The following is a 17,572-nucleotide window of genomic DNA, read 5'->3' as shown; positions in this document are numbered from 1 at the left end:
CCCACTGAAAGAGGACGTGGCATGTGTGCTGCATGTGGGACCCGCAGTAAGCGAGGTGACGAGTGGATGAGAGGCGAGTGTGGAGGGGGACAGAGAGACCCTTCAGAGCACGTGTCTGTCAGAAATGTCAGATTTCTGCAAGAGGGAGGCAGCGAGGGGCAGACTGCAGACTGTGCTGGCCTGTGGGTTTGCTCTGTAAGTCTGTGTGTTTGAGCCTGTGTACATTTCCAAGTCCGCTTAGACGTAAGATGTTCCTGTTGTGACTCCCAGGTCCATCCTTCTTATGGCTTGTGTGATACTTTAAACGATCAAGCTGTGCCAAGACCACCTGCACATCCAATAAGATGGGATTGATAGGTGGAAAGGTCAAAAGACAGTTGGATGGACCAACAGACAACATAAGAAGGACAGAAGACAAGACAAAGCCAAAGGGACGATGACAGTTTATAGCATGGTAAATGGCTCTATTTGGGACCTTATGAGGATGTCATACAGTTGGTTATCTGCTTTACTGTAAATGAAACAGACACTTCCTGACTCTCTGCCGAGTTAGAGTGTATGGAGCAGAAGGCAAAAAACTCATATGCAGGACAACAGAGAAGAGCTGGTCAATACATTTCAATGACAAATAGCAGGTAGCACATTCCCATCATGCTCTCTGCAGTCCAATGACATCTATAAAATGCTCAAAGCTACAAAAGATAACTAATAATCGGAAATCTGGTAGGTTGGACTTTCATGTACCAAAAAAAAAACAAAACACCATCTCTACCCTGAACAAATCACTACAGAGGCACATACAGTAACAGGAAGGAGGTTGACCAGATGCAACCTCAAGGGTCCAAGGGTCAAAACACAATTTAAAATTTTATCTCCGATTTGCTGCCCCTTCACACTCCTGACCCCTGGGACGTCAGCACTCAATATTCATAAGGCTGACCCGCGGGAGATAATGAGGAAATCCGCATTTGTGTGTGTCTTGTGTGTGCGCGAGGGTGGTTCAAACGGAAGATTTCCGAGGTTAGAACGCAGTGGCCCCCACATGCACGTCTAATCAGAGTGTGCCAGACTCTGTGGATTAGACTCCACTTAGACATATCACAGAGATGGGCTGGGCCACAGCTGGACCTCCATTCAGGAAGCACAGTGGAGCCACCCCAAAGCACTATGGGAGCAGGGGACTGCGGCAGTCTGCTCGGGATTTGTTTCACTCAGTTTGTTCAATGGTAAGGCTTAAGCAAAAGGTTAATCCTTGGACATTTGTGATGGTGGCTCACAGATAATGAGCCATTATACATCGTTTTTAAAATAACACATTTTCATTATTTGCATTGTTATATTCATTACATTTAACAGGGGTATGCATAATAATTTTCTTTCAATACGCAGTTAGACTGTTTATTAATTTATTAATGAAATAATTTCAGGGTGTTGATCAGAAAAAACATTTCATGGATGCGATCTTTAGAGGTAGCGGTTATGAAATTAACGTGGCCACCAGTGATTGAGTCTGATCCCCTCAGACAAAAATGAAACAGAGAACAGCTGCAGTGCAGCAGGCAATGGCCATAACTCAAGGATATATAACTTACGTTAGATACTTCCTATAACAAGAAAACAGCAGGTGGTTATGCTTAAAGATGCATATTCATTTAATGGAAGTTTCTGGAACATTTGTAGGCCCATTCCTGGTCCAAGTTTTACTGATACTGCTCATGAATATGAACTGCTCATAAATGAATTCATATTCATAAATTATAATAATTAACTCAGACATACAAAAAAAAGTAGAATCATTAAACCTAAAATGTATGTATTTATTAAGTAAATATCTACACAGATTTGATTTACTGATTATATCTATTCATTTCCCTTGAATCCTCTTGCTAACTGGTGTGTATTGCATGTTTTCTCGACTCTGGTTTATGGATTTTTACTTTTTTTTAAACATATTTTTAGGCTGCTGTAATGTTTGTTCACAGTCCGTTCACAGACACCCCCCACCCCACCCCACCCCCCTTTACCGCAGCCATTATCTAAAGCTCGTCTGGAAAGTGAGAGAGACTGCGAGAGGGGGAGAGAAAATACAGATGTTCTGACCTCAGCATAACTTTCCCTCGTGATTTGGGCCGGCCAGGTCCGCAGGTTTTTGCAGAAGGCAAATGGCCTTTTAAAGGTCCCCCTGGCCCAGAGCTCTCTAGAGCTTTGGATTTCAGGGTAATATCACTGGGACACATTTTCAAGAGAGAATGGTGTTGCTTCTGAAATCAGAGTTTGCCTGAGAATCAAACCCAATCTGATGAGCAATTACTGGATCGCTTCCTCTATACCGCCTGCCAGGCACACCATGCTCTGTTGCCTGCATACTGCTGCAGTAACACAAAGTCATAAACAATAATGAGCAGGTACCGTATTGTACAAGGCGTGTGTACAATGGGAATACTACACACGTGATGGGCCCTTAGACAATAAAGTGATTGTCGTGCAACACATTAGCCTGGCCAAATAAAACAATGGCTGTATTTGATGACCCATTCACTAAAGAATGTTGACTTCCTGTCCTTTGAATAGATGCCAATATCCACTGTCTAATTTTGTAAATGTGACATAATGTAATCAAATCTGCTGTAACCTGGTTTATTTACATTATGTCAAAGGTAAAATTTTAGGTGTGACAAATTCCTTACATTTTTTTCAGGTTTAGCAAGTGTTCACAATTTTCAGTGCAGGCTTTAAAGGGGTGGTGTTTCCAGCGAGTAAGATTATATGAGCCAGTGGGCGTGGCTCTGGGCATCGACAACATTGATTATTATAAAGGTGGGAGAACTGTGCCATCATCTGATCTGTAACCTGAATGTATGGTATAGAATTAACATTTATGTATAGAGTATTGAGTGAACATTATGTCTCTGCCAGCTGCTAAAAAAAACTGTAAAACAGAGCCCTGACTTCATGATTTGAGACCTACTTGACATGAAATTTATTTCATTAATGTTCTATGTCATTTCTACATTTTTATATATTAACATTGAAGAAAATCCTGTGAGAAAATATGTTCCTTTAACACACCGCATGACTATTTGCATGGTATAGGTTAAAAATGACCTTGGCTAGTAGTCCACCTTTTCAAACATATGAGCACGGTACTGGCCAGTCAAACCGCGCTTTTCCGCATTTCACTATCACTGATAGCGGGTGATGGATGGCAGAGGGTATAAAGAAGGTGAGACAGAAGTGGAGCAGCCAACTGGGACAGAACTGGCCTACATACAATGCTGAATTACCGGCCCTTACCTGCAATGGCAGAGACACCAAACGTCATCGATCAGGATACCAGGAGATACCGGGAGATACCGGACACCATCTCCAATAGTCTCTACTGACACTACCCTCCTACTGGGGAAGATTTTAAGCACAACGGAGAGACAACGTAGGGGGAGTAGCATTAGCATTTTGAACACCACCTTCCCTAAGGATAGAGTGAAAATCGGTGTCTATGTCTCAGAACACTTTACTATTTTGCCACGGAATAACATCATTCTTGCCTCTGGCATTTCTCCTTGCATTAAGAAGAACCGTGCCACAGAAATTAGCATACTGATATCATTTTCCTAATGGAAGTAAAAACTAGAGCGGCCACTCTTCAGCAACTCTGAGGGACGCTATTCCACAAGAAAAATATGAAATGCTCCAATACAGAATTACAGGGGAGCCCTAATTCTCAGGGTGCACCATGATACAAGTGTGCAACAGCATAGTCAGTACCAGGATTACTCAACCCTTGTGGGTAACAAAGTGGGTAAACCACTCGCCTATGAACAAGAAGACCACAAAGTCATATGGTTAAAATCCCACTTACTACCACTGTGTCCCTGAGCGAGACACGTGTCCCCAGGGGGACTGTCCCCGTAACTAATGATTGCTATAGAAGTAGAAGTGAATGTTATGTACAGAAAACAAGACATATCAAACAAGACTTTTAATGTCTCCAAAACCTATCAAGACTGACCCCAGCTTGCCTGTATCTCGAGTATCAATCTGCTACTGCTTTTGATTTAGGTCAAAAAGCAAAAGCCACTTTGAGCCAGATTCATTCAGCCCATCAGCTTTTTCCCGATGGAAGCAGAATTGCCAAAATGAAATCAAAATAATACTGAACTCTCTTTGGTTAATTCACGTTAGTGTGTGATCATTTTTTATAATGTAAGACATCGTTTTTTGATTCTGTGAAACACCACACATTCTGTTCTGCCAAGTTGGCATTAAGGATGGTGGTGTCACCGCCTTCATGATCACACCCACCCTTTGACCTGCTGGAGACACTCCATCACAAACAGCAAAAAGTCTGAAACTTCATCCAACAATGGAGGGAGGAGGTCAACAGAGAGAAAGCAGTCAATGGGGCTACTGTGTAAAGACACCGGACAAAGGGAGGCACGATACGCAAAGTCCATCAAGAACAAAAGCTTTTTGGGATGAAAGATTCTCATGAGGAACATAAAGATGAGGAAGTAACAGATGTCCTTTGGTGTAGTTAGTTAATATTGGGATGGGTCACGGAACATAAATGACAAAACTGAATGTATTACATATTTATGACGCCATTTTGTTTATGTATCTAGAATAAAAATTCCCCATGGAAAGGTTTTTGAAAAATAACGAAAGGACATAATCTGGTCTTTTTTTCCCCCAGCGGTTGTCACACAATGGCCTTACTAAATAAATGAAGCTGCCATATCTTCCCCTGGGCGTGGTGGAAATGGTCATCTGATTCCAAGTGCCTGTGTTTATATTTAAACATTATCAACATTTCAGCTGAATCCCGAAACCAGCCCTGGATACTTTGCATAAAACCACAGACCTTATTTTCCATCACATTTACAAAATCCCTTTCACTTTTTCCAAAGGCTTATTCAAATCTAAAACTGTCCATCCTGCTACACAGAGGCTCATGGCTGTCCAATGTGGCTGAGATGTGTTTTACTGGCTCAGAGCTGCCGTATTTCTGTGAACATTTATACAAAGTTTGAAGTGAGATTAGCTACACCGTGACAGCGACAGGTCTATTTTAGGTATTTTGAGACCGCAAGTCAATCTATTGCATGATTTTCTAAATAATAATAATGAAAAATCTATAATCCCCATTGTGAATCTTAAAATTCACAATAAAATGTACACTAAAAAGTAGATAAATGTAATTATTGTTTGTTTTATGGATCTCCTGCACTATGGACTGTCTTCTGAAGTTGTATATCATCCCAGAATGAGCTGAGAATGTTCCTTTCTGTGTCAGTTATGAGCATCACTGTACTTCCTGTCTATGTCTTGTCTTTGTTTGAGGTACGAAAAGGACAATTGTATGATGGTGCTGGCGCATGCATGCGCTACCTGCTTGCCATCGAGCGTGTAGATCCTCTTGACCACGCCGCTCTCCAGCTTGATGGCCTCGGTAATGTCGGTGAGCACCTGCTCGAAACTGTGGGCCGTCTTCTTGTTGAGCAGTACCCGCACGGCCTTGCGCGGCTTCACCCCGCTGCGCATCACCGTCACCAGCTTGGGCCGGACGAAGTCCTTATTCTCCCGCACGTCGGCAGCCGCGCGGCTCGCCAGGGACTGCATGTTCTTCTGGCTGGCCGAGGCCTTCACGTTCACTGACCAGTTGGGGTTCACATTTTTGGTGTAGTCCACCTTTTTGTAGAAGTTCTCCGAGGCGCAGACGTAGCTTTCTCCTGTGGTGGAGCGAATAACAGCGAGGAGCATCAGTGACAGAGGTGTGTGAACATCCTGTCTATATTTTGTACAAGAATTTAACTGAGCAGGTCAGGAGAGCCCACATGAAGATCTGTGTGCAGGTCTGTGTAATGGGATACAGTAGCGGAAGACAATCCAGGTTAGTGGTTCGATTGCCAAGATGATCACATTACAAGCTCTTGTGAGGAGTGGAAATGTAGAAACAACACACAATCCTTTATTCTGCCACTATTTGAAGAGGATACAGACAGAGGTCCTACAAGCAGTAACATCTGTAACAGTGGCTGTAATACGAACCTTTAATTTCACCACAATTCTGGTGTAATTAAATAGAAATATGTATTAAATAGCAATATTCACTGAAGGCATTGATTTAATATTTGAAATATTTGAGGAATGGAATTTTAAAAACTACATTTAAACTACATAAAATTGATGAGATGGTAATGCCAAAATCCATTCATTGGCTCTGTTGACTTGTAACAGTAGTATCAATATGTCGTGATAGTAAGCACATGGTGAACCCAGGGAAGGAAACACGAAGAATCTCGTTTTCCAATTGTAAAAACTGTCTGAGCCGAGCCAAAAACAGAATTGACTGACTTGACTAATCTAAATCTGAACAGAATCTGAAAAATATGATGAAACAGCATTAACTGTTGGGATGGGGGAGCGGTTGGCCTGGCGGGTAAGGCAACAGACGCGTTGTCGCTCGAATCCCGAACAGCCAACGAATCCTGAACCGTCCCCACACACTGCCCTCCCCCGGGCGCCTGTCATGGCTGCTCAATCCTCACCAAGGGTGATGGGTTAAAAGCTGAGGGCACGTTTCGTTGTGTGCACCGTGTGCTGTGCTGCAGTGTTTCACAATGACAATCACTTCACTTTCACTTTTTAACTCTAAGAGCTGCAGGGATAAAAGCGACGCTGAGTGAGATATTAAGTGGCTAATAAAAATGATAAGGGAAACTGCATTGTCATAATCTCAGCAACACTGACAAAGTTGGGATGTAAGACAGTTGTAGTCCAGCATAGCTAAAATATGCTGAAATATGGCTTAATGTCAGAAAGTTAAGGACGGTATGTGTTAACTTCAACTGTATGCAGAATTCTGCTTATTTGTAATATTCAGAGCAGCTCCCCAATCAGAGTTGTCTGTCTAATGCTGTAGTAATCTTAAAATTAGTCCGAGCAAGGCTACGATAAGCTCGAAATGGGAAAAGTCAAGGAACAAGGACGGTCCATCCATCATTTTCTACATTTTCTTCCTTGGTTCTTCGTTATATCTTGTCATGAGCCTTCTTCCTTCATCCTATCATTCTCCCTCTGTCCTCACCTTTTTAAAATATCACCCCCTTCACTCTTTCTCCTGCCTGTGGCCTCTCCTCAAACTCTTCTATATACAAACCCCCGCATTTCATTAATCTCACGTATTTCTCTATCCTCCCTCCATCTATCTATTATGCTCAATGTGCATTTGTCACAGAGTCTGTGACGTTCTCTGGCATAGAAAGAAAAAGACGGAAGAGCATCCATCATTCTGTAAGCACTGAGAACATTACTAACACCCACACCCACACAAACACACTGGAGAAGATAATGCAGAGATCATTAGTTACACACACCCCAACACAGAGGGGTGCCAAGAGAAATGCGTGTATCATTTTTTCTTCAACAAAAATAGCAAATGTGTCAGTAATATTAAGTAGACACACATTTATTGTACATCAAGCTAGCGTCTTAACACAAATTTGTAGCCCTCGGTGGTCTTCCCCACCCTCTCTCCATCTCTCAGGCAGTAAGAAGCTCAAATAGACACAGTCAGATCATTCTCATCAAATTACGACCAATTTTTATCTCTTTGTTTCATTCACATAATCCAGCCCTGCTCCCATCCGCTGCCTCCAAAGAAATTCCCTTATGGGTCTTCAGAATGGTGCGGCCCAACCTCAGCACCAATTAGCATTGCAAACACCGTGACAAAAAAGAGGGAAAAGCAGAAACAGGTCTGCCAGAGAAAAGAGATTAAAGGAGTGGGAGTTTGAGAGAGAGACAGAGCATCTGGTGGAGGACGAGAGGGCGGAGGTGGGGTACAAGGCTCCACTTGCAGGCGGGTGTTGGGTGTAATTGAAAAATGCAGCCTGAAGGACAGCTGGTGATGAGGAGGGGACTCAAACAGCAGAGTTAGGATCCACAGAGACTGAAACCGACACCGGCGCTACTGTGACTGCTGAAGCAGGAAATGAGCCACTGGTACTGTACCAGTTACGGCCTCTTTGTACAGTCAGAAGACCCATCTAACCCGTCTCAGAAATCGGATGTTGGAGTTGTACGTCACATCCAAGTTGATCATGTTCCAGTTTAAAAAAGTCTAAAAACATTGTTAACAATTCCTGTTCTGCAAGACTGAAGTTATAGAAACAAGTTCAATGGAAACTGTGTGTTCAAGCCCCTAGATGAGACATGTAAATGACATTTTCAATTTTCACTATTGGTGATGCACAAACAGCCATGTTGGATTACGCAGATTACGGAGTCCATCTGACTTTCCACCTGAGATCTTCCAACTTCAGGGTGTTTCTGACTGGAAACCTGTAACTTCTGACTTCCGAGTCCAGATGGAACACATTATCATCGCGTTGATGGCATACAAAAGCAACTACACAGGACTCTTGTGTGACACTCCATAGACTGTCACCTGCTCACCAGCCAGTGTAAAAACACACCTCTCCAACATGTTCTTGATATGGTACCAAAAAAAAAATTCTATTGATTTTATCTTGGAAATAAAAAATAATGTCAATTAAAATGAACCTTGCTGGTTATATTTCAACTAAAATTCATTGTATTGCTCTAACTATATTGTTCTTCAAACATTCAACATTAAATGAATTCATTATTAGACCGCAAATGACATTGATATTTATGATATTTATGTCAATTATATTTTGTGAATATTTATTCCATGTCTTTATATTTTGTCGAGCTCAAGTTCAGGAGGCAAATACGTTACATGAGGATAATGTTGGTGTCTGTGAAGATGAATGGCAGCCTGAAAAGGAGTAGATTGTGAATTCTAGCAGTTGCAAAATTCTGCGGCAGCCTTCTGTTTGTGTTGCTTATATGTACTAACAGATTATTGTATTTAGGTCTACATCCTCAAATTCAGTAATTAATTTAATATTTGAAAGATTTTTAAATAGTTTCAATTAAATATGTAATATTATTAATTTGCTGATGTTCACCTAAATGCCTTAAAGATGGTCCAGAGGGCTTTTGTGCCATTTTAAACTGATTAGAGAGAGTTTCAGATGGTTTTAGGCCAAACTATCAGATTAGCTGCCAGTCTTCTTAAACACCTTCTCCAGCATGGTAATATGACTGCTGTGGTGATTTACAAAAATGACATTTCACTCTCGGGTCATACTTGCTCAATTTGTACATGTGCTGATGCTCACAGATTGTTACAGTGCAGGTACAATTGCAGGGTTTAGTCCCAGAGAATGGACAAAGAGATGCTACTGGCAGAGGGTTTTAGTTGGTCTTAGAGACCATGACCACAATGCAAGTCACACCTTCAACCAATCCAAAGCTGCCTAATTATTTCTCCAGCAGGAGAATCGCGAATTTGCTTCATGAACCGAAGCATCAAATCAAGCAGGTATGTGGGGTCAGGCTGAAAAGACATAACCAGATGAAGACATTAAAAGACGTTAACAGGTTTGGACAGTGTTGTGTTTACACCATATTACCATGGATAAATAAGCCTGCATAATCTCCTAAAACCTCTACGACAGTCAGACTACAGAGGACCAGAGCTGTGAGTGAGTATGTGTGTGGATGTGTGTTTGTGATTTATTTTAGTCGCCCTGACAAATAATACATTTTATTACGGGAGACAGGAGTCTGCCCAGGATGGAACAGCTGCCTGGTTGAGCCACTCCTCTGCAAGTCTCAGAGCTGCTGTTTAAGACGGTTACGAGTCTATTTGCCAGTTTGTCATGATCCACCTGCTGCTCCAAGGCTTTCAAGGAACCCAGTGAGCACAAGAAGGAATGAATAATGCAAGGTGTGGTACAAACACGCTGATACGCAGCACTTCAGAGCACATATCCTGACACACGGCTTTTAAAAAGGGGAATAAACCCTCTAGAGAGCGCTGTCATGGTAAGTGGCTGCATTTTGTCCTTGTGTGCAACAGCACACACTCCCTCTCAATCTGCTGAGACACTCTTCACTCTGGGCTGTTCTCCGAGTTGGTGAGATTAGGAGATTAGCGGTGCCATGTGAACTCGCAGATTACAGCGGGCTGAGCAGCCAGACTCCAAATCTCCCAGCAGTCCGTGTTTAGAGGGAGAAATCCCCTCAGCACACCTTACACACTCAGCCACAGAACAGGGCTCTCACTGGGATTATTATGATTATGAAATCATAAGAACATTAGTATATAATTGTATTAGTGGCCGAGTGAAAAGACAAGAACAGGAAACGCATAAAACCAAATTGTTGGAATCCCAATAGTTGTCAAAGTCATAAGGCCGGCGAGTGAGTAATTAATTATAATGATTCTTACGATCCCAGGAGGAAAGACGACAGAACCAGTGGAGTAAATGGGCCAACCTGGCATGACAATCCTGTCAGTGTTCTTCATATTTATTCTTCATATTTAGGGGCAGTGGTGGCCTAGCGATTAAGGAAGCGGCCCCGTAATCAGGTTGCCCGTTCGAATCCCGATCTGCCAAGGTGCCACTGAGGTGCCACTGAGCAAAAGCACCGTCCCCACACACTGCTCCCCGGGCGCCTGTCATGGCTGCCCACTGCTCACTCGGGGTGATGGGTTAAATGCAGAGGACAAATTTCACTGTGTGCACCGTGTGCTGTGCTGCTGTGTATCACATGTGACAATCACTTCACTTAAATCGGAAATAATTCTATATTCTATATTGAAATTATTACTGCTAGACATTTAACTAGAACTACATTTTTTTGTTTCATTGTACGAATGTCATTACTTTGTATGCTATATGAGTTAGCAGGAATTTTTTCCAACTTTTACCTTCCTCCAGCTCATCTAGGGTGGTGATCTTGCGTGTGCCGTCGATGGTGAAGATGAAGCGGACGCCCTGCGGCAGGTTGATGTGGTCGGACAGCGAGCGTGTGAGGTCGGCCAGCAGCGCGTCGAATGTGCGGAAGCGGTCACTGGCCACCGCGTAAACAATGCCCTTGAAGTAGCGGTCGCCATTGCGGTAGAATCGCACCTTCTTGGCCTTCTTCTCGTTGGTAAGGGCCTGGAGTGTGCGCGTGCGGTAGAAGCTGCAGTGGGCGCTGTGGGTCGGGCTGGGCAGGCCGTTGGCCCGGCCTCCCCGCGGGGTCCGCGATGTCTTGTCACGCTCGTCGAAATGGCCGAAGTCCAGCTCCATGACAGCAGGGTCTGTGGTCATTTTGGTGAAGGTGGGAAACTGCTGCTGGTGGTTTAGCACTTGGTGAGGAGATCTGGAGATGGAAGAACAAAGAACATCACCAGTCTGACTCAAGCTCTTCTGTTTTGCTTGAGTTTTTTCTGTCTAAAAGTAGGGAAACATATAACTAGCTGCAAAGAGGTCTGGGTAATCAGTTAAATTAGAGCAGGTCAAAGAGCGAGCGACGCACAGTATCACGTTGGTGGTTCACTGGATGTGTAGCACTATCAGGTTTACCTTTGGGTCATGGGCCACGTTTCACCGTTTACTCAACCTGCAGCTCAAAAGCAGATAAGCTGCTACTGTTTGTGTGTGTAACCCAGTACCATATATACTACACCCGCTCCCTCGCTTCTTCTCTCAGTAGGGTGTTTGATTTCTTGGAGGAAGAGCAGCCAAGGCTGCACCAATCAATTAAAGGCCTGGATATCGATTGGACACACAAACACACACAGGAAGACGCAGAGAATGGCGAAGAGAGAGGCAAGCAATCATGAATAAAGAAACTCAACGCCTGGATGCTCCCCAAAAACAACACCCCATCAATATTTCATTCTAGCAACCCCTCCTCTAGAAAATAACAAGACCCCTCTCTTCCTCATTTCAGCACGGCCGAGGACCTACACATGTTCTCCTAATGAAGAAAGGGCCCTCAGTCAGGCCTTTAGACAGGGCCCATGAGGATTCTCATCTGTGTGTTTGTGTGTCACCGCTAACCATGTCCTATCAAAACACTAGTTAATGTATTTACAGAGTAATCAGTTTTCCTGAGGAAATTTCTGCATTGGAAAAACTATAAAAAAAAAAGAGAAACTTCTTCAGAAATGATGGCACAAGTAGCATCTGAAATAATGGAGTATCAACAACAGCAACATTTATTTCTTACATATCACATACTTTATGTCTCAATGGGCTTTGACAAGCCCTACAGTTGACCCTTCTGCACACAAGGAAAAACTCATAAATGACAGACGGAAGGAGTGATACAGAGAGGGACCCCCTTCTTCAAGATATTATATGATAATCAGTCATGAAATACTGAGCAACAGGATATTATTAGGTTAATGATTATTATCATCATCATTTTTTTTGCTTTATATGGTTTTTCTGGATTTTGGCCCTGATGCAGGGAGTTGAGGAAGATCGCCCACACACTGCCACTCGATGCAGTGTGAGAGAGCAGAGGAGGGCACTGCTGAATATATTTAGCCTCCATCAGCCAGGAGCTGCAGCTAAGAACGTCCTGCTAACATTATGGCTCAGATCTGGCAGAAATGTGCCTCAGTGCTACACCTTCCGAACCCCCAAAGTCATGGTCAGTTTATACGGAACCCTGGCCTAACCTTAATGATACAATGTTTACATGGGGCTTCAAAAGATCATTTATCTTGTGTGTGAAGTGTACCACTGTATCAATGAGCGGGAGCACCCCAGAAAGGCAAAAGTAAAATAGATAACTGAAGGGCTATGTGGGTGGGCAGCTCTGCGCGAAACAGCCAGATCCGTATACACAGGGACGAGGGGGAAGGGGTGAATCAGATGATGCGCCCGATAAAAAAAAGTGTGTTTGCATACCACATGCATCCTCCATGCAAACAAGGAATGCCTGCGAATGCCAGAACAAAGGTGAACTTAGAACAAAGAAGAACACTGAAATCTGGATCCGTGCTCCTGAGAGCTACATGAAAACCAGCCCCCCTCTGACAGAAAGAAAAACAAAAAGACAGTTGCACAAGGAAAAATAAAAAATCATATACATTTACTGCATTTACCAGACACCCTTATCCAGGGCGACTTACAATCAGTAGTTACAGGGACAGTCCCGCCCTGGAGGGTTAAGTGTCTTGCTCAGGGACACAATGGTAGTAAGTGGGATTTGAACCTGGGTCTTCTGGTTCATAGGCGAGTGTGTTACCCACTAGGCCACCCAATACTGAGAATAAAAAGGCAAGGAGTGACTTATGTCTTTTTTTTTTGCGCCAGTTTATGATAAACTGGTACCTTCCCCTTGAGTTGAGTCGAGCATTCAACCCTGGGCACTGTGTGGGGTGAACAGGGCCGAGTGAGCCTGCCAAGGCCTCCCTGCAAAAACATCTGCTCCTTTCAAACCCCGAAAAAAAGGGCACGGCACGGAGGAGAACGTGTGAGAGGACGGCGGGCACTTCCCCGCTCTGACAGTATCCTTTAAAACTCAGTGGTTTGGGAATAATTGAGAGATTAAGACTGTGTTTGTAGAGAGCGGGAGCCCTGACTTGTTTTGCTCAGACGTGGCCTTTCGGGGCTGCCAAGATGCAGGAGATCCTTTAGGAAAGACGATAAAGAACGTCAATGGGGCAAATCAAGCCAGAGCTGCATAAAAAGCTCATCAGTGCCACACCTGTCCCACACAGATTTCTGGGAAATCCAGCACCTCTCTCAGCGTCTAATGGCCCTAAATGATTTTGGATTGTGTGTCAGGACAAATGAAATTAAGCAGAAGAGCTGAAAAGCTGCAGATGTCAGAGGAGCTACCTTAACACAGTGGAGGCCAGACTAAACTTGGCGGGGCTGATATGAATTGCATATTTACACAAGGGAAGAGGAGGAGGAGGAAAATACTGATACAGCACAGGAGAAAAGTCTTTCACACAATACAGAGATGGCATCATGCCACCCCACAAGGTCCCCAGTGACTCTGCAGCATTCACTTGTTAATAAAGCGCCTTTGTGGTGCAGAAAGAAGATGAAAGCATGGAGAGGCATGTCGGTAGGCATACACTCTGCTGCGATGTATGCATGGAAGGATCTTTAGGACCTCCTACCGCTCTCCCGAAAGATCAATAGCTGAAATCCCCTACAATCCGTACATCAGACCCTGACACAACATATGGCCGTCACAAACCTCTTCTGATCAATACAAATCATCAATAACCTATTGTGTTCTGAAAGGCTGCTTTCCGCCCCAGGCTGGACGAGGGGGAGAAGGAAGACAGGCGCATGCTGCAGGGTCCTGTAATGGGGACGTCGGTCTAATCACCCCTCCCGGCCCACTTATCAATAACTGGGTATCTGCGGCGGGTTCATTTTTTTTTTTTTCAGTGCCCTTGTGTTCTTATTCTTCCGTGTCCTGCTGTCCCCTCTGTCCACTTGTCTCCTGCAGAGCTGACATCCCCCCAGCAACGACTGCCAAAGGAAACACACACACACACACACACACATACACATACACAGTCCCCGATCTCATTTAATGAGAGCATGTTAGTGTAGCCTGACATCCCAGGACAGGGCTTGTTTCATGAGGCCTCACGCAGACCTTGAAAACACACACACACACACACACAAACACACAATCTGCGGCAATTCCCCCAGTTTTGTCCATACAAAGTCACATGACAGCAGTGAGTGTGTGAGGTCCGCCCGCCGCAGGGGCCGCCGATACCCTGTCGAGGGTGAAATTCTTCTGTTAAATTCTTAAAGCTGCATTTGTTGAGTAAAAAAAGAGATGAAGTCCTTCTCGGGGAGGAGAGTGGCCGCAAATGATGTTGCCTTCTGCCATTCATTGTTCTTAAATTGCAATTTAAAGAACTGCGAGGCCATGAAAAAGAGAGTAAAGAGACATGCTGACAGCGGTAAAGATTAGCTGTCTTCGTTTAGAGCGAGAAGCTGCTCCCATGGAAACGAAAGCCGGATCGGCCCTGAGTGACGGCTACAGAATGCTCCGCAGTAGCTGTGTCATGCTTGGGGATGAATGAGAGCAGAGTGGAATATGGGTGGGGTAAAAAAAAAAAAAAAAACGAAAGAAGCTGCTCTGTTGACGCCCCGGCGGCTGTCTGCGTCTCTCATGCCTCCCGCTGTGATGTAGGTTTAATCGAGGCCCTCAGATAGCGCATAAACCGTTCAGTGCTATATTTAGCCCCGACAATTATTGGATTTCTAGGTGTTGGATCGCAGGCTGTCGGTCTGATTATCCGAATGAATGGAATCCTGCGTCCACGTTCTTCCAGGGACAAGCACATTCATCAACTCCTACGGACTGAGTAGCAGCTATTATGCTAACGTCCGAGGTTTGACTGGCCCCTGTGTCACCTTCCCCATGCATATTCCCACATGCCGTAAACCGCACTAAAGAGAAGGAAACCGATCTAGTTATCTTGAGTCAGAAAGACAAGAGGTATATTTAAAATGCTTTCAGAAACGCACCTATTCATATTTTATAAGTTTGCTGTCTAGGAAGTGAAATAAATCCTTCATTTTCTTCAGTCATGTGACCGGGTGGTGTCGAAACTACTGTAATACACACAAATTCGGTTCTGGATTAGGAGCCAGGCGCCTCCAAGCGGCCCCCAAACGGCCCTGTGACTGCTGTGGCCATGTCAGCCACCTTCTCGACTGGCATTGCGTGGCGCCGTTGTCGTGCAGACAGGCCGTGTGTGGCAGTTAAACCCAGGACCGAGTCCAGGGCAGCGCCAGGAGGGGGATTTGCCAATTAGTGCCCCGCCACTTCTTCCTCTCCCCGCGCCCGACCCGACCCCTCAGATGTGTGCCAACAACGCACCGCCTCACACAAAGGCACACATTGGAGAACTTCTGAGGGTGCACGCAGCCTCCGCACACCCTTACACACCCACACACGCTCACACCGCGAGCTCCAGGCGTGAGTAAGAGGTGACTGTGCGCGCGCTCGGTTTCAGGCCCGGGCTTTGGAATCCTACACCTAGTCTCTGTCGGCATTATTTTGGGGATTAAGGCCTGTTTGTGTCATCTGGAAGAAATGATTTATCACTCTCTTCCTTTAATCCCCCCACACACACATATGTCCTTGCTGCCCCTCACCCGCCATTACAAAAAGGAGTCGGATTGAGTCTTCATTGTTGTCACCGGCAAAGTGGACGTACCCCGCCCCCTAAATGCTGACAGACCCATAAACAGTCACTAACAAACACACATCTACACTTCCCAGGGGGCCGGTGATGCAGGGCTGAATTGGGCGTGTTCCTAGGCTGACAGAGGGGCCGGACCTGAGCCCATCTGCTCAATTAAAGGACAGAGTTAAATCACTGACCCGCCCCCCCAACACACACACACACACACACACACATACAAGCAGAGACACCGCTTATCCTGTAGGACATCCCATTGTCTCAGCAAGGCGCTGCTGTTACAACTGCATTGCAACCGAGCGGTATTACAGGGGGAGACCTGGAGAGCGATATCTTACACACCCTTTACATTAACATTCATCATCACCCTTCCCCCACCGACTACCACCACCTCACACACACACGTGTCGCACACACACAATAACCCCAGCACAGGGAACGTTCTCCCTACTAACACTTTACTACAACCAGCCCTTAATAGTTCCACCGTGCAACTTCCAACCCCCCACTCACCCACCCACCCCCCAAATCTGCATTTTTCCCCCCATTCCAGTGTCATACCTCCAGGTATTCCAAATATGGAGAAGTTAGTGCAAACTGGGCTGCGTCACGGCGTCTCCAGCGGCCTTTACGCAGCGGGTGGACGGACCAGTGGTCGGAACAGAAGCGACCGGTGCGGTAGGGTGAGAGCAGGTCCATCATTCCCCCGCGTGGCGCAGGGCACCGGCAGCCTGCCCCATTGTGCCACCGACACGGAGGTCCGCAGGACCCTCTTCACAATGGAAAAGAAAAATGACCTCACCTAGCCAAAACGTATCACGTCAACGCGCCTCGCTCTTCACACGGCACGTGACGCACTTTTCACCCATCTCTGCTGTAATAACGATACAATGAACTTTCTGCGCACACGCAGGATCCACGGTGCACCAGGGGCCGTGCCCACACACCTCCGACCACCTGCTCACAGAGCTGTCACTCGCAACTAACTAACCAATTTTATTCTAAAGAGTTGACAAATCCGCCAAACGTTCTGGGGAGGATAAAGGTCACGAGCGCTAAGCAGTAGTAACGGAGCAGACATTTTATTCTCTGCAGAGAATAAAAAAAAAGAGCGGACACGCCGGTGCGGCACTTACCGGCGCGGCGCGCGGAGCGGGTGAGTGGGTGTGGATGCTGCAGGATCAGCGAGACGCTCTCCGTGCCTTTGTCTGCGACCGAGCCCGTTCGCTAGGGCTCCGCCTGCTCGCCGGCTGCGCCGCCGGGTCCTAGCGCCGCCCCGCCCGCGGTACCCGCGCCGCGCCCACAAGCGAGCGGCGTTTACAGAGCAGCATCCAGCTTAAACGCCATGACGTCATCCCATTCACGTAGCTGCTTAGCCAGATTATTATTAACCTTATTAATCAGACATTGACACTTTTTTCTACTTTATTGGTACAATACTACAATTTATGGACAAACAATGATTTATTGTATGTATTTGATTTGTTCTACACATAGTTAAAG

At 45.3% G+C, this 17,572-nt stretch overlaps 1 protein-coding gene across 3 annotated transcripts in view; it reads right to left on the bottom strand.

Moving 5' to 3' along the window:
* The window catches only part of LOC114792278 (neuronal migration protein doublecortin-like), a 38,086-nt gene extending 20,775 nt beyond the window's left edge, over positions 1-17,311 (bottom strand). For 2 of the 3 annotated variants that reach the window (XM_028983258.1, XM_028983260.1), the window contains exons 1-3: positions 17,206-17,311; positions 10,808-11,244; positions 5,389-5,729 (exon numbers count right to left, since the gene is read on the bottom strand). In XM_028983258.1, the coding sequence (XP_028839091.1) occupies positions 5,389-5,729; positions 10,808-11,192 (726 nt within the window). In that variant the 5' untranslated portion in view covers positions 11,193-11,244; positions 17,206-17,311. Of the gene's footprint in view, positions 1-5,388; positions 5,730-10,807; positions 11,245-16,630; positions 16,841-17,205 lie in introns of those variants that run through there. The other variant, XM_028983259.1, reaches the window with a different exon arrangement.
* Between the last annotated feature and the right edge of the window lie 261 nt (positions 17,312-17,572).

Source organism: Denticeps clupeoides, chromosome 6 (assembly GCF_900700375.1).
Source record: "Denticeps clupeoides chromosome 6, fDenClu1.1, whole genome shotgun sequence".
NCBI classification, from domain to species: domain Eukaryota; kingdom Metazoa; phylum Chordata; class Actinopteri; order Clupeiformes; family Denticipitidae; genus Denticeps; species Denticeps clupeoides.
This window is presented reverse-complemented; position numbering and strand designations above follow the sequence as displayed.